This window comes from Fusarium poae, chromosome 2 (genome assembly GCF_019609905.1).
Source record: "Fusarium poae strain DAOMC 252244 chromosome 2, whole genome shotgun sequence".
NCBI classification, from domain to species: Eukaryota; Fungi; Ascomycota; class Sordariomycetes; order Hypocreales; family Nectriaceae; genus Fusarium; species Fusarium poae.
Window position 1 is genome coordinate 9,462,592 of NC_058400.1, and position 21,824 is coordinate 9,484,415.

The 21,824-nt window shown below is 47.3% G+C and overlaps 7 protein-coding genes across 7 annotated transcripts; 3 read left to right on the forward strand and 4 right to left on the reverse strand.

Annotated features, from left to right (window-relative positions):
• Positions 1-1,929: 1,929 nt before the first annotated feature.
• On the reverse strand, positions 1,930-2,952 carry FPOAC1_007223 (uncharacterized protein; the record flags this gene model as incomplete). Its single annotated transcript, XM_044851691.1, has 1 exon — positions 1,930-2,952. One exon carries the CDS (start codon positions 2,950-2,952, stop codon positions 1,930-1,932), a length of 1,023 nt encoding a protein of 340 aa, XP_044710403.1.
• A 1,973-nt stretch (positions 2,953-4,925) lies between these two features.
• On the reverse strand, positions 4,926-6,287 carry FPOAC1_007224 (uncharacterized protein; the record flags this gene model as incomplete). Its single annotated transcript, XM_044851692.1, has 1 exon — positions 4,926-6,287. One exon carries the CDS (start codon positions 6,285-6,287, stop codon positions 4,926-4,928), a length of 1,362 nt encoding a protein of 453 aa, XP_044710404.1.
• A 1,717-nt stretch (positions 6,288-8,004) lies between these two features.
• Positions 8,005-9,082, forward strand: FPOAC1_007225 (uncharacterized protein; the record flags this gene model as incomplete). Its single annotated transcript, XM_044851693.1, has 3 exons — positions 8,005-8,167; positions 8,658-8,813; positions 8,862-9,082. 3 exons carry the CDS (start codon positions 8,005-8,007, stop codon positions 9,080-9,082), a joined length of 540 nt encoding a protein of 179 aa, XP_044710405.1.
• Positions 9,083-9,958: 876 nt separating this feature from the next.
• FPOAC1_007226 (uncharacterized protein) lies at positions 9,959-10,564 on the reverse strand (the record flags this gene model as incomplete). Its single annotated transcript, XM_044851694.1, has 1 exon — positions 9,959-10,564. The coding sequence occupies one exon, from the start codon at positions 10,562-10,564 to the stop codon at positions 9,959-9,961; it is 606 nt and encodes a 201-aa protein (XP_044710406.1).
• Positions 10,565-12,951: 2,387 nt separating this feature from the next.
• FPOAC1_007227 (uncharacterized protein) lies at positions 12,952-14,734 on the reverse strand (the record flags this gene model as incomplete). The annotated part of the gene is made up of 3 exons (XM_044851695.1): positions 12,952-12,956; positions 13,125-13,440; positions 13,502-14,734. The coding sequence occupies 3 exons, from the start codon at positions 14,732-14,734 to the stop codon at positions 12,952-12,954; spliced, it is 1,554 nt and encodes a 517-aa protein (XP_044710407.1).
• A 650-nt stretch (positions 14,735-15,384) lies between these two features.
• FPOAC1_007228 (uncharacterized protein) lies at positions 15,385-16,885 on the forward strand (the record flags this gene model as incomplete). The annotated part of the gene is made up of 3 exons (XM_044851696.1): positions 15,385-15,501; positions 15,740-16,489; positions 16,865-16,885. 3 exons carry the CDS (start codon positions 15,385-15,387, stop codon positions 16,883-16,885), a joined length of 888 nt encoding a protein of 295 aa, XP_044710408.1.
• Positions 16,886-17,549: 664 nt separating this feature from the next.
• Positions 17,550-20,995, forward strand: FPOAC1_007229 (uncharacterized protein; the record flags this gene model as incomplete). Its single annotated transcript, XM_044851697.1, has 9 exons — positions 17,550-17,724; positions 17,778-18,480; positions 18,538-18,695; positions 18,752-19,121; positions 19,176-19,526; positions 19,585-20,347; positions 20,681-20,702; positions 20,780-20,835; positions 20,987-20,995. 9 exons carry the CDS (start codon positions 17,550-17,552, stop codon positions 20,993-20,995), a joined length of 2,607 nt encoding a protein of 868 aa, XP_044710409.1.
• Positions 20,996-21,824: the final 829 nt, after the last annotated feature.

The window sequence follows — 21,824 nt, forward strand, 5'->3', positions numbered from 1 at the left end:
GTCCGAGAAATTATACTATTCCTTAATATAAACCCTTGTCGAAACTCAAAACTACACACAAATTTTAACCCATGACCTTACTGGTATAAATCCGGCAGACCAGGGATAACTGTATTATTTACCTCACTGAGGCTCAGTAATTGTACAGCCGATATTGCCCTGGGTACGGACCTGCTTAAATTAATTGTCCCCGCCATGAGCAGGGATGAAGTTACGAATCAACCTGCCGCTAGTACACGTCTGGTACCGCCTGTCGAGGACTAAAAACAGACCATTAGCAGATTTAGTAATCATAATACCAAAATAGGCACGCTTATGCTCGGTTGCGAGATGGAGTCATGGGGGTAAAGTGACTAAGCATATATCGGAGGAGGAGCCAGCTACCTATTTTACTTGCTCCTCGTATCCGACTAAAAAGAAGTAGAAAATAACTGATATTGTAGTGTAAAACATAGCTAATAGGCCTTCCCTTACAATTCAAGATAGACGTCCCCCCCCAATCCGCCCTTAACCAGTCCTCGTGATCCAGGGACGGCTATTCAGAGCCATCCCTGTCGTAATAATTATAATCCCTAGTACGCGTCGCCATTCCATGGGTCATCCATCGGGTCTTCTAAATAGCCCCCAAGATAGTCTTTTCATCGCATAACCTTAGCCCACGAGTCAAGCAACGTATTTTACTCAATGCTTCAAGTACTCAATGCCTATCCCTTGCCATAAGGATTATAGGTAGACTATTAAGATGCGGAAACTCGATATTGTGTCTCTTCTGCAATTAAATCAAACCAGCAGACCATTCTATATATATTTTTTCGGTACAGTACCGGTAGGTACTAGACATCGCCGCGACAGTATATAATAATGTCTTTCAGAAGTGGCTGTACATTGAAGACATTGTAGGGCCCTCCCTTGTCAGGGTCCCAAAGCTTTTCTCCACTTGTTTTGTATAGCCTCTATTAATCCAGTTCTTTCCCATAAATAGCCTTTTTAGTGCATTTCATAAGACCAGACCGAGATAGTAGCTATCACTAGATAACATACTTCTACCTACGTCACCGTTAAGACCTACTAAGAATAATTATATTTGGTACATGCGTTAAGATTATCTCGTAATAGAGTATCCTTAGCCGTGAAACCTATGCTTATTTGTTTCGTGGGTATGGCGATCCCATGGGTTCCCACATGACGGGCCACGAACTAGGATGGATTGCGCCGGAATACTACGCTGGCTATATCCTTGTGGACGGAGATCTGTGGGAGAATATTAGTATCCTACAGCATCATAACAAGCTGAACGTTATTATCATTAACGGCAGAGTCCGCAAGATTGTCTAACACTTGTAATCTCCAATTGAGTTAAGTCTAACATATCTATAGGCGAGTGAATACCCTTTGCATTGTTGTCCTCTGGTCGGCGATTGGCAGACCTTTTTGCTGGCGGCACTCTCGGCCGGATAGTGCCGACAGACCATACAAGCCGCGCGTTCGCTCACTACCTCCAAGACAGCTAAGGCAGGGTCAGGCTCTATTATGAAAATGTCCCATCTAGGCTCATATCGAACCAATAAAACGCATAGAATGAAAGGTTTATCATTCTCCACCTAGATTGGTATGATGGAGATCCCAACGGTATTTCACGGCACTTGCTACACTGGAGTAACATATCGATATCTGTTAGACAACCAGGGATCCTGATTGAATGCGGCGGTATTAGACTAATGCCAGCCACGTATTGGATCGAGGCCGGGATGTGCCCAAGATAGGCCAGAACAAAGAGCTTAATATTAAGAAGATTAAAAACATCACCAACAAGATCATCGATACCAAGCCAGATTTGCAGTGATAAGTAATAACCTCTTCGGAGACGTCTAGGATAGCCATGGCAGGCAGGGCCCGTACCTCTGATAATATCCTCTGCCAGCTATGCTTCTACTTTCTAAACCTACCAGGGTGATCTATCAGGGCAGAGGCAGTCCTCAGTATACTTTCTTTCTCCTCTGTGGAGAGATGAATGCCAAAGATATCCTCCAGAGCCCGTGTCCGTTCCTCCTCGGTTTTCAAGATAACCTCCCACTGCTTAACGCCCCGCTTACGCCACTTCAACACCGCACCATCTAGAATGAGGACTCCATCAATCACATCGCCTTCGACATATCCAACATCGTTTTTATTGTGCAGCCTTTGAGCGCCGTTCTCCATTGTAAATTTGGCATAGAACTCATTTCCCCCGGTGGGTTTGACGCATAATACTTTCTGGGTGAAGAAGCTCGTCCGACTGGTCGAGGGTCCCAGATTTAGCACCTCCAAGTCCTCGGGGGATAGCTCCAGGTCGAGTAAGCAATACTGGATGGACCAGTCCTCCTGGTCGCTACTTCTGTGCTCGTATATCCAGTATTTGGTGTGCAACGAGGACTCCATGGAGAGAGTGTCGACTCTAATTCGTGCTTGTGAGGGGTGGGCCAATGGCTGGACCTTATCGGTCCCTAAACGCAGGGGAACTGGAGCCACATTCCCTCCAAACCCAACGTCGACTGCATAACGATCAACCCCGACGACGACAATGCTCACACAGTGAGTCAATGCATTATATAGCTGGTTCGAACGGTCGAAGACTCTCGACGGGACCACATACGCATCGTATCCCAGAGACACAAGCAGAGTATTAAATAGATAGTTTAACTCCATGCAGTATCCCCCGCGTCCAGCCGGTTGGAAAACCTTCTCGAGTATCTTCGACAAGTGGACGTCGATGAAGCGGTGGCGAGAGTAGTGTAGTGTGAGGTTTTCGAACGGTATTGTACGGAGGTGTTGTACGTGAAGTCGCGAAAGGAAATCGATTTGTTGGTCTGCCGTTAGGCCAGATATGGAATAACGACGCATGTGAGATGGGAGCTCGAGGCGGTCGAAGTAAGCCGTAAGCTGACCATGATCAAGCTTCTGCCTTGATGCCATTGTGCCGACGTATGCTAGGATGTCTAGCTGTATTTAGGCAAGAGATCTGAAGAAACACCCACAGACGAATTAAAGGGCCAAAATTGTTGGTTGTCTAATTAATGTGGGAGATATGAGCAGGATATGGGAGAAAGAATTCAGAGAAAGGAGGAGGCATATTATAGTATTATGGCCGCGAGGAAACCTACTCCTGCGGGGTGGAGGCCGGCTACGTCGGGTGCGGAGCGGGCGGCGGTTCAAGGTCGAGGGTAGCGGAGCGGGCAAGGGCGCGGATCATCTCGTGTCGAATACTTGGTACGTACCCTGTCTTTCACGTTAGGGTGGATCTAATCGATGAAGCAGCCAAATTGGTCATGGTCTTGATTAATGATCTTGTACTTGTTGATGATGGTATCTTAGAGTGCAGAGTAGGTGGTAAATATACCATCAAGTGCCCAAATATCCAAAGCAGAGTGCTCCTGTATCAGCTGCCTTTGCTTGTGAGACGTCGCCCACGTGCTCGTTCCCTAGTCACGGCGGACTTGTGCCATACAAGCCGAAACCTGGTTTCAGAAAGAGCTTGGTGCCGGGACCGTGGCCCTCATCAGGGGACCCTGTCTGTCCCCAGTTCTTAGTCACTGACCTTACCGTTTAACGAATGAGGAAGGAAGTCGCAGATCCAAAGGTTAGGGCATAAATCGGTTATTGCAATCGGCAGTTGTCTGCCAATTTTGTATGTGCATCACATCTGGCTATACTCATAAAGCGAAGTCAACCTCGGGATTGGGGCGGGGCACATCAGTTGGAATGCGGGGTTTCATTGTATTTCAAATGGATATTGGACAAACGTGTATAATAAGAGAGTAGACCAGACAAGTAAGTGGACCAAAAATATCTCAACATATAATATTTCTACTCTAGTATTCTAGTCGGTAACGGGGCCCGTTACGGGTTTTACGCCAATCAACGGTCTAGAAATCTACATAAATTTCTAAAACTTGTAATGGGCCCCGTTACTGTTTAGGTTATGTTTACCAGATCGCGAAATGGGGCCCATTTTATAACACGGTAATCCGTGCCACCTATACTGAGTTCATTACGTATATGCAAGAGCCAATTATAGGTACCTAAAATGATTAGATAACTTGACTTGAAGTCTGATCTCTCCCGACCATATATTGTTTGCAGTGGCTGGCAGCGACGATTAAGTTGAGCTGGGAAATTCAGTGGCGCTAGCAACGCTTAAAATCAACGTCAGCCGATGATTAACAATCCGGGCTCTATATTAGTCATACTAAGTTTAAAATGAGTAAGAATAGGAAAGAACTGCTCGCGAATTGATTAATACTTATTCTACGTGCCTTATTGTGCCTAACGGTCGGGCCATTTGTAACGTTCTCTTTGGAATTTGGTGGTCACAGTACTAGCCATTTTGGGATTTCGAGGTCAAGTCTATGGCCAATCAGAATTTAGCGGTCATCTCAGGGGTAAACTTAATTGATGGGGCTCCCAAAACCTCCCCCACTTACCATGCAGTACCCACCTGCCGGGCCACATTCCTAGAGGGAAACCTGGTCCTGCCGGAAGCTTTCTTAACATCAAACACATAACAGCTTCGGGATATTTAGGAAAAGGCCATTCTTTCTAACTCTAGACCTCTAGAAACAAGACCAAAGCATCCATAGAGGACATGCTTGGTGGAACAATTGGTGCCCTCATGGTCGCACTTGAGTTTACCCTCTTATTTAACGACCAATAACTCAGAGACAGCATATTGTTACGATTCGTAGCGTAACAGCGCTATAAGGCTTCTATATATAGCTGTAAGCACCACTATAATTGCTCACATAGTGATTATGGCCCGATCTTTTGCCCTGTGGCCTAGCGGCTTGAGCAACCGTTACACATATCGTCAAGAACAGAAAACAGATTAACTTAAAGATCGATATTCCTCTGTAGCTTCAAAAACATGGGAGACAATAGTAATTCAATCCCTAAGACGTAGCAGCCCAGTTTTGGCTAACGATGCCAAACTTCTTGGTAGCTGGGGTCACCACTGATTTCTTGCATCCCTTGGTCAGAGTAACATTGTTGAAGCGATCCGCAATCCAGGGAAGATAATCAGCCTGGGAAGCTTCGGTGACAACAAAGTGGTCGAGATCAGGATACAGCTTGTACTCAGCAGTTGATTCCGGAAACTCCTTGCACGTAGCATTAAAGTCCTCCTCTGTATAATTAGGGTAAACCCTAAGGTCGGCCTCGCCTTGGATAACGAGCATGGGAGCAGCCAAAGTATGTAGTCCTGCGCCGTTGTATCGCTTCTGCCAGTCCACAAAATCGGGGTGTGCAAGCCAGCTGGTGTTCTTGTAAAGCTGCTTTTTAGTGAGACTGTTATAGAGGGCAGATCCCGTGCCAATACATCCTTGCTCGGCGAGAGAAATTCGACTGAGGACAATGTCGGAGAAGTAATCCTCGATCTTGATTGAGGGGTAGAGGCGTGCAAGTGACTGAAGGAAAAAGATAGAGTTAACATCTCCCACTGGTCCACCTTTTGCCCGACGGAAAGACTCAGGGGCCAATTTGATAGGCTGCAGGGCCGGGGCGAGCGAAATGGCACCCAGGAATCCACCTGTAGCTTTACCGGGCTTTGCCTCACGCTCACAAGTTCGCCATGCGGTCAAGCCACCCTCACTGTGACCAATAACAACCCACTCCTTAGTAATTCGATCGTGCAAGACTGTCCGTATTGCCTGTAAGCCAAAGGCGACGTCTGCGGCGTGCAGGGCTCCAGACTCATACATGAAGCCTTGAGGAATGTCACTACCCTGGCCGGCATAGTCAGGAGCAATGACAACATAGCCTTGCTGGACGAGAGCAAAGGGGCCCCGCCACTCATAGTAGAGAGCCTTATGGTTTGATGGCGCACATTGCCGGGTACCGCCAGCTGTTCCATGGGTCCAGACAACTGTACGAAACGGCTTATCCTTCCCAAGAGGGTTCGTGTAGGGAACAATGACAAATCCTGTGGCGGGGATAGGCTTTCCGTCAATGTCTTCGGACATATAGAAGAATCGGGACATAGATACTCCGCCGGGCAGAGTCCATCTTTTGGAAACCTGGTCAGAAGGCACGTCGTCCCATTTGACGAGGTCACCAGCAGAGTATGAAGAGAGGTTGGCCGGGTTGGAGTAGAAGTCATCCGTAGTTATGTTTTGGTTGACCCATTGATTAGCTTCACCAGCTAGGGCTTGGCGGTACCCGGTTTGGCACTCAATGTCGCACTGATTTGGATCTTGAGATGCGGCGATAGTGAAGGCTCCGGCGAGGAGAGTGCTGGTAATGAGTTTAAACAACATACTTGTCAATGCTTGTATGATAGATGCTTGGTTGAAAAGTGACTGTATCGTTGTTTGAGATCTAGATGTTGTACGCACAGCATGTACTTATAGTCTAGTATCCCATTGAAATCTGGATGAACTCTGTACTCGAAAAGATTGGATGCCTCCACACCAAGGCCCAGTTCGCTTTAGGACAATACCAAATTGCAGTGTACATCAAAATCGCGAAATAACTGCCGACTGCAATAACCGATTTCAGCCCCAACGTTTGGATCTACGGTGATCTGCCTTGATTCATCATAGCGTATGGTTTATGCGTGGGATTAGGGACCTAACCGAGGTCTAATGAATCACAGTCCTTGATATAAACCTTTGTCGAAACTCTAAATTACATACGAATTGCATCCCACAACCTTACTGGCATAAATCCGGCTGATCAGGGATGACTGTAATCTACCGCATGCTTTACCTCATAGCTGTGATCAATTGTCGGAATATTCAGTCCGTACCCAGGGTAACCTCATTGTGGATGAGGCTGTACAATAACTCTGATTAAAGTGATCGTCCCCGCTGTGAGCAGGGATGAAGTTGCGAATCAACCTGCCGCTAGTACACGTCTGGCATTGTAAGCGCCTCTCGAAAACTAAAAACAGACCATCCGCAGATTTGATAATCGTAATGTAAAAATAGGCACGCTTGTGCTCGGAAGTGGAATGGAGTCACGCGGGTAAAGTGACTAAGCGCATATCGGAAGAGGAGCTAGCTACCTATTCCACTCGTTCCTCCTATTTGACTAAAGAGAAGAAGTGGAAAATGACTGATATTGTAGTATAACAGACCTGTAGTAAGTCGGCTGCGCAAAACATAGCTAATTAGCCTTCCCTTGCAATTCAAGATGGAGGTCCCTCCCAATCCGTTCTTGTCCGGTCCTCGTAACCCAGGGATGGCTCTGGATAGTAATTACTATAGTAATAGCATCCCTGTCGTAATCATTATCATCCCCATCGCCCCAGTAGGCCTCGTCATTCCACGGGCCATGCATCGGGTCTTCCAAATAGCCCCCAAAATAGCCCTTTCGCCGCGTGGCCTCAGCCCACGAGTTAAGCAACTTGTTTTGCTCAACGTTCCAAGTACTCAATGCCCGGTCCGTGTCACGAGGATTGTAAGCAGGCTGTCGAGATGCGGAAACTCGATTTTGTGACTCTACTGTAATTAAACCAAACCAGCGGACCGTTCCGCATGTGAATACCCGGTATAATACCGGTAGGTATTGGACATCGCCGACACAGTATGCAATAATCTCTTTCGGAAGTGGTCGTACGTTGAGGACATCATAGGACCCTTCCTTGTCAGGGCCCCAAAGCTTTTCTCCATTCGTCCTGCACGGCCTCTATTAATCCAGTTCTTTTCCGTAAATAGCCTTTTCGGTGCATTTCGTAAGTCCAGATAAATATTTCTGAGAGTTGGTGGTTTGCCGCGAAGCATTCTCCTTCAGCTTAAGATCTCGAGTGCCTTATAATTTGATGCCGTAATGAGCTTAGAGCGCATTCGAATCATTTCGCACGTCATAAAGTCTTTTACGATCTCGGGCGATTCCAGAATGTCCTTTAGACTCATACCAAGGACGCCGACTGTCCAGAAGGCTACTCCTCCTAGGGTATGAATATCGATGATGTCAGGGCGCTCAAGGCCTTTACCAGGATAGACCAAGACTGCCAGAAGAGGAACCTCCATGATGGCTAAGACCTTCCCCCTCAACGTCAACGTAGAGCGGAGGCTGATAGTCGCCATGACTAGTGTTCTGGCGCGCTATACAGTTGATGAGGCTGGCGATGCCTTCCTGTGTGACAACGAACACTGGTCTCTGGCTGGGGACATTTTGGACATGCTGATACCTCGTATTCCAGAAGAGGGGTGTGTTGTGTCTTTAATATTGAATACCGGCGTATTGTGGTATAGCGTAAGTAATACCACTCACATCACACCTATCAGAGTTCATCTTTTAAGGCCTGTTATAGATCAGTTTATGAGGCCAACAGGGTTCAAGAGCTGCCGCCACAGATGGCATCAGGACAGTTACAACCCAACCCCATATTGAGCATCGCCACAACCCCCCTTCTCACCTGAGACTGCAGTGTGACTATGTGACTGTGAAGCCAAATGAGCAAACTGGCTGAAGGAATAAGCTATACATGAGTCACCCCACACTGTGAGACGAGAACTCCGCCCCCATACCCAGTCTTGATAACTATGCAACTTCCCCTCCCCTCCCCGGCCACCAATACCCCCAGCACCATATTATACTCTCCAGACTTACACCGCTATTGACTTCACGTTGTTTTTCAAAAGCGCCCGATCAATTTCGCCTCTCAGCTGATCCGCTAGCAGAGCCATTTAGCCTCTCAGCTGTTACAGGTCCAGATGTCTGGCGAACACCTGCCTCTGCCGGTGGTCGTAATGATTTCCATAGCCCAATTTACGCAACACCTATCGCCCTAAACTCATTCAAGAGCGTAAAAGTCGCAATTTCTGGCGACTTTAAAAGTGCGTATTCGTAAGGCGGTCTTATTCTATTCACGCCCGATTCCCCAGCTACGGATATCGCTGGAAATAAAGGTCTTGGGAAGTTACCTGGCATATGGACCAAGGCTGGAATCGAACTTGTCGACGATCAATTCTTTGCGTCTGTTACTGCTGGGCGACCTTACTCTGACTGGAGTCTGGTCAAGCTAGACCAGAATCGCGCGACATTCGAGATGGAGAAGTCCAAGGGGTCTCTTTGGATCTACGTTGCAGGCTCTAATGTAAAATGAACGCCCATCAAACCATATCTCCAGACCCACGATTTTGTATTTCTGCTTCGTTGAAAGTACGTGTAGCCACGAACTAGGATGGATTGCGCCCAGATACTACGCCGACTGTATCCTCGTGTACGGAGATCGGTTGGAGAATATTCGTGTCTTGCAACATCACGACAAGCCGAGCGTTATTGTCATTAAGGGCAGAGTCCACAAGGCCGGATGGAAAGAACATCGATGATACGGAACCAGCCAAGACCACTACCTCATATGCTATCGACTTAATTATCTAACACTTGTGGTCTCCATTAGAGTTAAGTCTAGCATATCTATAGGCGAGTAAAATACCATTTGCATCGTTATCCTCTGGTCGGTGATCAGCAGACCTTTTTTGCTGGCGGCACTCGGTCGGATGATAACGACGGACCATGCAAGCCGCGCGTTCACTCACTACCTTCGAGTCAACCAAGGCAGGCTCTCTGTTGTGGAAATATCCCAGCTGGGTTCATGTCGAACCAATGAAACGCATAGAATGAAAGGTACATCATTCCCCACCTAGATTGGTATGATAGAAACCCCAACGATATTTCCAGGTAATTGCTACACTGGAGTAACATGTCTATAACTGTCAGACGACCGGGGATCCTGATTGGATACCACGGTAAGAAACCAACGCCAGCCAGGTAGTGGATCGAGGGTGGGGTGCCCGAGATGGGCCAGAACACACAGCTTGACAACAAAAAGATCAAGAACATTGCCAACAAGATCATCAATACCAAGCTATGTTTCCAGTGACAATCAATCACCCCTTCTGAGACGTCTATGATAGCCCTGACAGGGCCCGTACGTCCGACAATGTCGCTCTCGGCCATAGCTCTGCCAGCTGTACTTCTACTTTCTAAACCTACCAGGGTGATCTATCAGGGCAGAGGCAGTCCCCAGTATGGTTTCTCTATCCTCCGCGGAGAGACAAATGCCAAAGACATCCTCCAGAGCCCGTGTCCGTTCCCCCTCGGTTTTCAAGATGACCTCCCACTGCTTGACGCCCCGCTTACGCCACTTCAACACCGCACCGTCTAGAATGAGGACTCCGTCAATCACATCGCCTTCGACGTATCCAACACCGTTTTCATTGTGTTGCCTTTGAGCACCGTTCTCCACTGTGAATTTGGCATAGAACTCATTTCCCCCGGCGAGTTTGACGCATGGTACTTTCTGGGTGAAGAAGCTCGTCCGACTGGTCGAGGGCCCCAGATTCAGCACCGCCAAGTCCTCGGGGAATAGCTCCACGTCGATGAAGCGGGGGTGAGAGTAGAGCAGCGTGAGGTTTTCGAACGGTATTGTATGGAGGTGTTGTACGTGAAGTCGCGAAAGGAAATCGATTTGTTGGTCTGCCGTTAGGCCAGATATGGAATAACGACGCATGTGAGATGGGAGCTCGAGGCGGTCGAAGTAAGCCGTAAGCTGACCATGGTCGAGCTTCTGCCTTGATGCCATTGTGCCGGCGTATACTAGGATGTCTCGCTGTATTTGGGCAAGAAATTAGAAGGAACACCCGAAGGCGAATTTAAGGGCAGAAATTGTTAGTTGTCTAAGCAACGTGTGAAATATGAGCAGATACGGGAGAAAAGATTCAGAGAAAGGAGGAGGCGTATTATAGTATTATGGTCGCGAGGAAACCTACTCCTGCGGGGTGTAGGCCGGCTACGTCGGGTGCGGAGCGGGCAAGGGCGCGGATCATCTCGTGTCAAATACTTGGTACGTACACTGTCTTTCACATTAGAGTGGATTTAGCAGATGAAGCAGCTAAATTGGTCATGGTCTTGATTTATAATCTTGTACTTGCTGGTGATGGTATCTTAGAGTGCAGAGTAGGCGGTGAATACACCATCAAGTGCCCAAATATCCAAAGCAGGGTGCTCATATATCAGTTGCCTTCACTTGTGAGACGCTGCTCACGTGCTCGTTCCCTAGTCACGGCGGACTTGTGCCATACAAGCCAAGCTTGGTCTCAGAAAGAGCTAGGTGCCGGGATAGTGGCCCTTATCAGGGGACCCTATCCGTCCCTAGTTCTTAATCACTGACCTTGCTGGTTAACAAATGAGGAAGGAAGTCGCAGATCCAAAGGTCTGGGCATAAATTGGACATTGCAATCGGCAGTTGTCTGGAATTTTTATATGTGCACCACATCTGGTTATACTCACGAAGCGAAGTCAGCCTCGGGATTGGGGCGGGGCACATCAGTTGGAATGCGGGGTTTCACTGTATTTCAAATGGATATTGGACTAACTTGTATGATAAGCGAGCAGACTAGATAAGCGAGTGGACTAAAAAGCCCTTAATATAACGTTACAATATTTCTATTCAAGCAATTAATTCATAACTATTAATTATGCCCCATTTGAATAAAGAGATAAATGTTATTCTTGCACTTTAGGCCTATCAAATAACCCAAAATTAGGCTTACATCATGGCCTACAAGGCCTCGTATGGTTCACTCTAACGCCAAACTCATGGCATTTCATCCCGCTACGATATTATACCTAATTCGCATAAACTTTCCGATCTAGAGAAACAAGTTATTATTCGGTTTAACCTCGACCTAGATTTGCGAGGATTTCCCCCGCGACTATATGGTATAGAAGAAATAGCTAACTGATTACTCGCTAACCGCAATGCGCCACCGATTAACGAACACCAGGCTTCTAACTTTATTAAGTAATACCGAGAGCTTAAGGCGTGTTTCTTTTGTAAATACAACTAGCAGAAAGCTAAATATAAAGATCTAACTATTGTTTGCAATTAGTTTATGATATCCATAACATTGACGAGACTGGCTTTATAATGGGCATAATTTAGAGCAGAATGATTATCATAGGCGCAGAAACGCGTAGAAGGCTAAAATCAGTATAGCCCAAAAATTGAGAATAGATTACTATTATTTAAGCAATAAATGCGAAAGGCTAGGCAATCTAGCTATTTATTATATGTTAGGACCCTTGCGGTTACATCACGTGTATCCCATAATTTCCACGACATATCAACCAATCATTATAGGATCGACAACCTGTAGGACCTACGGCGGCCCAGGACCGCATTGACCCAGGAACGACATCGTTCCCAAACATCGTCGGCTTCGCGCATGAAGTCCAAGTATATAGAACACATTCATTAGCACTTTCATAGAACTTAGCTCACCAGTTATCAATACAACTTCTTTACCTCAATACGCCTGACCAGCTTTATTAACTATTAAGAGACGTGACATCCTCATTACGCTCAAATTCTACCCTACAATACTACCAACATACACCCAGTACGGACTAGTGTATTACCTAGGAAACACCTCCCGTCACAATAAAGTTATATAACAAAGTTTATTTACACTGTATTCTATGGTTTTCTATGGAAAATAAAATAGATAAATTCTTTTTAAAGATATCCACTAGTATAATTAACTATACTAAGTGTAAATATATTTTTATAGACTTTTACCTATTCTATTTACAACTGAAAACTCTATAGGGTAGGCTGTTTTTGTACTATATAGTATAGTGGCTCACTCGTTTGTCTGGCTCACTCGCTTATCATGTACGTTATAAAATAAACAAATTTATTTTTGTTTTATTATATCAAAGTTTATTTTATGATTAAAAGAGGAAAGATTATAAAAATAATTCTTATTATTAAAACTGTATTTAAAATAAAAATTAAAACTAAGCTTATTAATTCGAGAAGAAGGTTATAGAATTTATTAGGCTTTTGGATTGTCTTAGTCTCTTTTTATTAAGATTTATTATATTTCTAACTATCAAAATAACACTTTCTAAAAATACAGGAAAATAGCCACATTAAGTAAGTTATAGGTAGTAAGGAGAGTATGTTTATACTATATTAACCTCTTATATATGTTAAACATAGGTTAGCCTAGCTAATAAAAATAATTAGGATAACACGCCCCTTTAGATCAACTATAACAACTTCCTGCCACATACGCCATAACTTTCAGAGGCTGGCATTAACCGATCAAGTAAATAATAGGAAAACTAGACCTCACAAGTGTAGCTGGTCTCAAGTAAGGTGTTGCCCTCACCATTGTACCGGACCTTTTTGGGGTACGGGCAGAGGAACCTGCTGTTCAATGTTCCGTTCTTATCGGTAAAGCTGACCGGCAGGGTGTCCGGCACAGTCCCGTTCTCCACCCACGCTCGCAGGGCATCGAAGGAGGTTTGAGGCTGTCCGCCGTGTCCTCCAAAACAGTGGCCAACACCGGGTGCTTCGAACATTCGGTAATGATCGTGAACGTCAGGAACCACGGCCGCGACAGAGTCATAGTAATCCAAGGTGCCCTGAAGAGGGATGAGGGCGTCAAGCTTAATGTGTGTCAGTTTTTGTACCGTTAAAAAAAAAGGCTATGAAATGAGGGTGTCTTACCGTGCCGTGGTACCCCAGGATCTTGCCGCCTCGTTTGAAGAATGGTGCCAGGTTGGTGTCGTCTCCGTTGATATGAGAGTATTGAAGGAGCGACGACTCGAAAATACGATCATACTCATCATGCGTAAGCGTGGTGAAATTCATGTTGAGGTTACGCTCGACATAAACGGATACCCAATCCGTGTAGACAGAGAATGGAACTCCAGTACAAGTACCATTACCTGAACACGTTGTGATAGCAGGCCCCTGTCCCATGGCATCGAGGGCGGTGATGTTCGATCCGGGCGCTACACCGTGCCACAGAAAGTTGCCATTGACGGACTTGGGACCCGACCAAGTTGCATTGGATACAGCAGCTGCGGCCTCGGATATCTTCATCTGAGTGCCAGCACAGTCGAAGGAGGTGCCTACGAGGGTGAACGGGTCGAACTTGCAAGAGCCAACATCAGATACTATGCCGTCAAGGACGCCGTCTTGTCCATCGCATGCGGCTGTAGCCGCCATGGCAATCTCATGCAGCTCGCAGGGTGCTGGGTATTCGCCCATCATGTTCATAATAAGCTGCGGCCAGAAAATGCCGTTGATGAACTGGTTCCAGTTGATAGCTGGGGCTGAGGATGCAATGCCGTCATATGCATCAGGATAGCGCTGGGCAAGCATAAGACCCTGACGACCACCTTGCGAGCAGCCGTTGAAGTAGGAGAACTCAGGCTTCTGGCCATAAAAACTGTTGACGAGGCTCTTGCCAATTATGGCTTGTTCGTTGAGAGAGGTTGTCATTAAATTTTGCAACAGGTAGAGGTTGGCGTTCCCTGGGCTTAGTGAGCCCCATTCGGTGGCAAGCCTTCCCTGCTGCCCAGCGTCAGTTGTGGTAGTTGCGTACCCTTCGCCCACAGCACCGGACATTAGAGCGTCACTGATCACGAAGCGTCCGGCGACCAATCCACCGCCCCCAACTGCCTGCAGTCGGCCGTTCCACTCAAGTGGAAGCCAAGCCTCGACAGTGACCATGTCGTCCTGGCCGGGATGCGTGTAGGAGACGGTGATGTTGCAGAAATCGACATTCTCAACTTCGACTGGGCCATGATGGAAGTTGAAGTCCCCTGAAACACTGGTTGTGAAATTGGTAACCATGGATGCGCTGATATTGAGAACCTGGGTACCAAAGATATCGGGAGCTACCAAATTCTCTGCCGAACAGACTAGGGAACCGGCGGTGTAGTTGTTCGTCATGATGCAAGATATGGACAAGAGAGCGTGGTGGTTTCAGTCTGGTATATGATAATGGGAACGACAGAAAATACTGGATAAAAAGAGAGACTACTGATTGATTGTGTAGGTGAGGAAAAAGTTATACTGAAGTCCGGACAGTGGCCATATATATTGCATCGAAGCCACCCATGCATCAGTGGAGGCCGTCTCGCGAATGCCACATTTATGGATACCGTCATCGTATAGCAAAAGCGAGCATTGACAGGTTGAAATTTGCTTTACTCCGTGGAAAATCCTGCACCAAGTCCCGCGTCACACAGCCATCACTTAACTTCAACAAATTCGAGGGGTTTAGCTCCACTCTGGATAGGCCCACTCAAGGTGGTCCGTGGAATAATGCAAGGTACGATGCGAGAGATACGATCGTTACGAGACACTAATACGAATGCGTCGTACATGACCCTCTCCGTCGTAGCGTTGGTCGTATGCTGGAACTTCGCATTGAGGCCAGATCACTGCCACATGCAGTCACTGGCCCGACCCACCCCGTCACGAGACTAGCTCCCCCTTCGTACTAAAGGTCGTAAAGCCCCGTAGATGTCGCATTCTCGTTTATGGTTCCCCTCACACTCCTAAGTTTCACATGGACTCATCACAAGATTCCTTTCACCATGTCACCCGGCAATAACGACATAAGCCCTTCGAGTCCATCTACAAAGAAGGCACCGCGCAGACATCACCTGAAATCCCGAAACGGCTGTACCAATTGCAAGTCTCGTAGAGTAAAGGTATGAACATCGATATGTGGGGTCGCGAATGCACCGTGGGTGCTGAAGGTAGCTACAACTAGGCTAACGTACATGCGTCAAGTGTGACGAACGCAAGCCACAGTGTTCGAACTGCATGAGGCGGGGGCTCCGCTGTAGTTTCCTACCCCCAAACCCTCATACAGCATCAGCATCGCCTTGTGGGAACTTCGGCTCGTTGTCTTTGACGTCACCTTGCGATGCAACACCTGTTACGCAGACTCCTCCTCCTTCAACTTCAAGCTGTGGAGATTACGTGCCAGCAGCACTGCCAGGCGTTCCCCAGACGATTTCCCTAGAGCCGGCCTCGGAAGGCCTAGATATCGAGGATTTCTTTTTACTCCATCACTACACCATCTCCACGTCATATACTCTGGCCGTTGTCCCGGGCCTTGACACCTTCATGCGCATCAACCTTCCGCAAATCGCTTTCTCTAACAAGTTCCTTCTGCACGGCACCCTCGCAATTGCTGCGCTTCACCTATCGCGCTTCAAAAGAAATGCGTCGGAGGCCAACTCGTACATGATGAAGGCATTGCATCATTATGGTACCGCCCTACAAACAGCAACTTCTCTTATGGCAAGCATCAATGCCCAGAATGGCCCTGCTCTGTACTTGTTTTCAATGCTGTGTTTCTCCTTTACCTTGGGACTAGGCCCAAAACCCGGCGATTTCCTTCTCTTCGGACAACAGGGCATTGCACAATGGCTTGGCCAGCTCCAAGGTATGAGGTCTCTGCTTGAGACCAAGCCTGAGCTTTTCCAGGACGACACCCTAGCCCCAATGTTCGAGCTCTCTGTGCGTAGCTTTGGCCAGTCGATTTCTCGAACCGACCACTTCCCCCAGCTACCTGAGCAGATTCAACAGGCTGCAGGAAGAGATCCGGAACTAGTGCATTACTTGAAAGCATTGGATCAGCTTTCACAAAGATTTGATTTCGCATTGCTCTCCACTTCTGACGCTTCTAGAGTACCGCAACTGTCCCCCCAACAAGTATTCGTTTGGATCTATCAATTGGAGGATGGTTTAGTCCGTCTATTGCAGGAAGAAAAACCAATTCCGCTCGTTATTCTTTCGTATTTCTGCATTCTTCTTAACCGTCTCAATTCATTCTGGTGGATCTGTGGTTGGGTGGAACATTTATTATCAGAGATTCACTCTTTACTTGACGAAGAATATAAGATTTGGATGCGGCGAGCGATGGAGGAAACTGGTTGGATCCCAGGCTGATGCGCTTTCACTAAAGTATCTTATAATGTATACAATCTGCCTGTCAGTAAAGCTGTAGCTTACAAGAACACAACATTGCGGGCCTTTAAAAGTATACTTAACTAACTATAAAAGTATATTAAGAATGCTATTTAACTAGCTATTAAGATTAGTATTGGTATCTAAATTAAATGAATGCTATAGCTGAAATTATAATTATAATAAGTACCCCTTTCCGCTACTCTGAGCCGCTGATCAGTGGGTTTTCTTTGGTTCCTTATACTAAGCTAACACTAGAGATCCCCGTGAGTTGCACGTACCATAATTAAGAAGACAATAACGCAATGAAACAATTTGCCCGTCATGTCACGACGGGTTCGACGGATTCAGCAGGCAAGAACACGAGCTAAACGAGTACGACCCAATACGTGCCCAATGCGAATTGATCGGCGCTAGATCGGCAAGGCCGATCTCTATCCCAAACAGTCATGCACGTGGCGAAGCTAAACTAAGCCAAGCCAAGACCGCGCATCCGTAACTTAAGGCTGTATCCCCATCCACCATTCAGCTTCTGCATACCAAGCAGCGGTCGTGCGCGCCTATGGTCGAAGGTAGATTACTTTGTCATGCGCCTCCTTCAGTGTCAGACCATCACAACGGTTGAAACTTAGGTTCAAACTAGAGGCGATCGGTTTCTCTTAAAAGCACTGCTGTCCCATTTCATTTGACCTAGCTTCCGTCTCTACCTAACAGACTTCTTCGGCTTCTCCTTCGTTCTCTTGAGACTTGCATGTGAGACATTCTCTGACTCCGTTCGGCCATGTACAACAACGACAGACCGTTACCTAAGCCACCAGCGCTGAGGCACCCATCGTCATTTACACCATATGAAGCAGGCCCGGGTAACGACGCTATGCCGGACGAGGCTCTCCCCCAATATGCGGAACAACCCGCAGCTGCTGAACAAATCTTGGACGAAGCAGCAGGAGCGACGGGTATGAGGCGAATTAAACCCTTTTTTGCCCCTAGACTGACATAACAATTATAGCCGATGGGCGCATCGACGTAAATCTCGATTCTAAACTTTGCAGAACCCTCTCCCTGCTTGTTGAACGTAATGGGCCTAAGCAGCTAAATTTCGACCGGCCTGTTAGCATTGCACCTCCCGCCTATACTGAGCAGACCGAATGGAATATTCGTTTGAACATTGTCATTCAAGTTGTCGGTAGTCGAGGAGACGTTCAACCTTTCGTCGCGCTCGGTAACGAGCTCCAACGCCAAGGTCACAGAGTTCGCCTCGCTACTCACGATACCTTTGCCGACTTTGTACTTAAATCCGGCCTCGAGTTCTATCCTATTGGCGGTGATCCGACCGAGTTAATGGCGTATATGGTTAAAAACCCCGGTCTAATCCCTTCTATAAAGAGCCTCCGTGCTGGTGACATCCAGAAGAAACGTCTTATGATTGCTGAGATGCTGGAAGGCTGTTGGCGGTCATGTGTTGAGCCTGATCCTCTGAACCAACAGCCGTTTGTTGCCGACGCCATTATTGCGAACCCGCCAAGCTTCGCCCACGTTCATTGCGCTCAAGCGCTCGGTATCCCACTACATCTCATGTTCACTATGCCCTGGAGCAGTACGAAGCACTTTTGTCACCCTTTGGCCAACATCAATGCTAACAATAGTGGTATCTCGACTGCCGTCGCTAACCAAATTTCGTATATGGCTGTTGAATGGATGACATGGCAAGGGTAAGAATAAAAGCACTACCCTCCTCACCCGCGACCTGCACGCTGACTTGACCGGAGACTCGGCGATATCATCAATACATGGAGGCAAAGCCTGGATTTAGAGGACATCCCTTTTTCTGAAGGCGCTGGCTTGCTTGAGACACTGCAGATCCCTTTCACTTATTGCTGGTCCCCAGCACTCATTCCGAAGCCTCTCGATTGGCCGGATTACATTGGTGCGTTACTGGCTTCGTTTAGTCACGCCCTTCCTTTAACGCTAACTATAACTCAGACGTGTGCGGCTTCTTCTTCCGCGACGCACCACAGTATATCCCCGATTCTGACCTTGGAGCCTTTTTACGCGATGGAGCTCCACCTATATACATTGGCTTTGGAAGCATTGTTATTGACGACGCTGATAAGCTGACGGCCATACTGGTAGATGCTGTGAAAGCGACAGGCGTTCGCGCAATCATCTCCAAAGGATGGAGTAAGTTGGGCGCTAATCAGCCAGCCGATAGGGACATCTTCTATCTTGGAGACTGCCCGCATGAATGGCTGTTCCAACAAGTCACAGCTGTTATCCATCATGGCGGAGCTGGGACGACCGCATGTGGGTTACTTAATGGAAAACCAACGGCCATTGTGCCCTTCTTTGGCGAGTCCGTACCATCTACCCGCTGTGTTTCTCACGTAACAAACGCTAACACGGCCAGCCAACCCTTCTGGGGCACCATGGTCCATGCTGCAGGTGCAGGCCCCATGCCGATCCCTCAAAAGATTCTTAATAGTCAAAACCTCAGTCAAGCCATCAGGGATTGTTTGACTCCCGGTGCGCTGGCGGCTGCAAGAGGCATGGCAGAGAAGATGCGACAAGAAAACGGAGTCAGACAGGCTGTTAACTCTTTTCACGCCAATCTTCCCCTGGATAAAATGCGTTGCGATATTATTCCTGGATTGCCGGCTGCTTGGTCTTACAAAACGGGGTCGCAGCATCTCAAACTTTCGAAAGCGGCGGCAGAGATTTTAACAGATAGCGGCAGGGTCAAATGGGTCGACCTTAAGCGGTAAGCCACCGTTATTACACAACCCAATACTGCACATTCAACTGATTCAGCAATTTAGTTACGAGTCTCAGCCCATAGACATACAGCGCAGAAGGTGGGATCCCCTCACGGCTGTCATCTCGTCGGGGTTCAAGATGTATGCTGGCATGTTGGCCTCAGCAGCAGACATTGTTATCAAGCCAGCACAGGTATTGATGGCAGAGAGACCTAACACTGGAGACCCAAAACTGATTGGGAATTCGAACACACAAGCATTAGAAGACCCAGTATACGGTAGATATGCTGCGCTTGACCTGCCTTCTGGCAATCAGAACAGGAGGAACCACAAAAGCCGCGCAGGTGCTGCCGTTGCTGGATCTGCCGGTGCTTTCGGCGGATTCTTCAAGGCCGTCACAAAGGGCGTCTACCTTGATATACCGCACGCACTTGAGGAGGGTATGCGCGTTGCTCCACGACTGTATGGTGGTGAGGTGTATGACCCTGGTCCTGTGACAGATTGGAAATCAGGGGGTATCGCTGCGGGGAAGAATTTCAGCCACGGAATTTTAGAGGGAGTCGGTGGGCTGGTCATGTCACCTGTGCGAGGTGCGAAGAAGGAAGGAGCAGTAGGCGCAGCCAAGGGTGTGGGAATCGGAGTCCTCAACCTCACCACAAAGGTATCATCAGGAACCCTAGGGCTACTCACGTTTACTAGCCAGGGCGCCTACAAGAGTGTGCGTGCTTCCATGCGGAAGGATACGCGAAAAACCATCAAGCAGTCAAGGCGGGCCGAAGGCATCGCCATCGTGCGAGAGGGCAAACAGCGTGTCGATGCAGGAACGGTACTGAGGGTTTTCGATCACCAGGTAGCGTAAATGCCGGAGGGCAAGCAGTAGATAGATTTAACAGGGTCAAAGGGATAACGCTGTCTACTTTTGTAAAAGGACAGTAGTGGTGAGGACCCCTCTTGCTAATTACTACTCAGGGTTCGCAATTGATCGAACGTTCGATTCGTTCGATGCGAATAGTTACAATTGTTCCTGGCGTTTTAGCAGACGTCTGAGGTCCTATAGAGAGAAGCAATGCTATGGCGGTATTCTTTCTCGATGAAACGACTAAGGCCTCCCATTAATATAGTACCTAAATTGGCCATGTGCCAAGTTTGCCTAAAGCAGTTACCAACTAATACTACATCTGGTGAGTCTGTCTCCACGCACTGCTAGTATTTCGGCGAACCCCCTGGTCCTAGTCCTGTCCCTAACACCAAGGCGCAGTCCTCAAACAGGGTCCCGGGTCCAAATCTCTGGCCGTTTCCTTCCAGGCCGGAACCGTCCGTTGCTATTATTATCGGCAGCCAACAATGGCCCTTTTATGTTCTGCAGAGAGAACGGATTCGGGGACCCAAATAAATGCCTCCAGTCGATTTACCTCGGCATACTGATCAGCTTCTTCACATGGCGACTCGATCCTAAGACTTGCAGCTCGCTTAGTACCAACTGAAAGGTCTTCCGTCAGGTCTACGAGACGGTCACTGGTAGGGCGGCATGTCATCAATAGTCGTATCGCTGCTGTAGACCGAGGGTCGCTGCGGCTGAGAAAAAGCGGGAGGATTTGTTACAGCAGTGGAAAGGGATATGGCCGAAAACTAATGGCTAGAAGGCATGTAGTTAGATATATTGACATCTTGTCTGGAGAGTAAACATTAATGTAAATAATTCCTGCTGTTGAGGCGGGGTAGGTCTGCTAAACAAGCCATGCATAAGCAGCATCTGCTACTGTCACCAATCTCACTAATCCTCACCAACCTCTTACTCTAAACTATTTATCAATTAACTAATAGGCACCAATATTGAATTAAGTTGTGTTAACTTATGTAATCCAAGAAGCAGAATTAAATTGAATTGATCTAAATTGAATTAATATTATTAAATCAATACTAAACCTCATTAATTAATTAGTAAGCCTAATTCTGTATTTATGCTCTAGATGCTCAAATAGGGAAATTGTCTGTTGTTCTCCCTAGAACCGACATGGCATGAGTTAGGAGGTTGGTTATTCGACTACGGATAAATGTCTAAAATCTAGGATTATGTCTATTTGGCTAAGCGAGACCAAACGTATAAGACTTCGGGTTTCGTTTAGGGTGATTGGATCATCTCGTTTAGATGCCAATAACCCGAAGCGTATCCGTAGATCTTACCAGTATGCCAAGGTTTACAAGGGTGCCTGGTATACGAGTCAGGCAATTACTAGTACTAAAGTACTAAAGAGGCATGCATTGAGCTAACCGTTTACCGTGGCTAGCGCCTTTTGCTTATA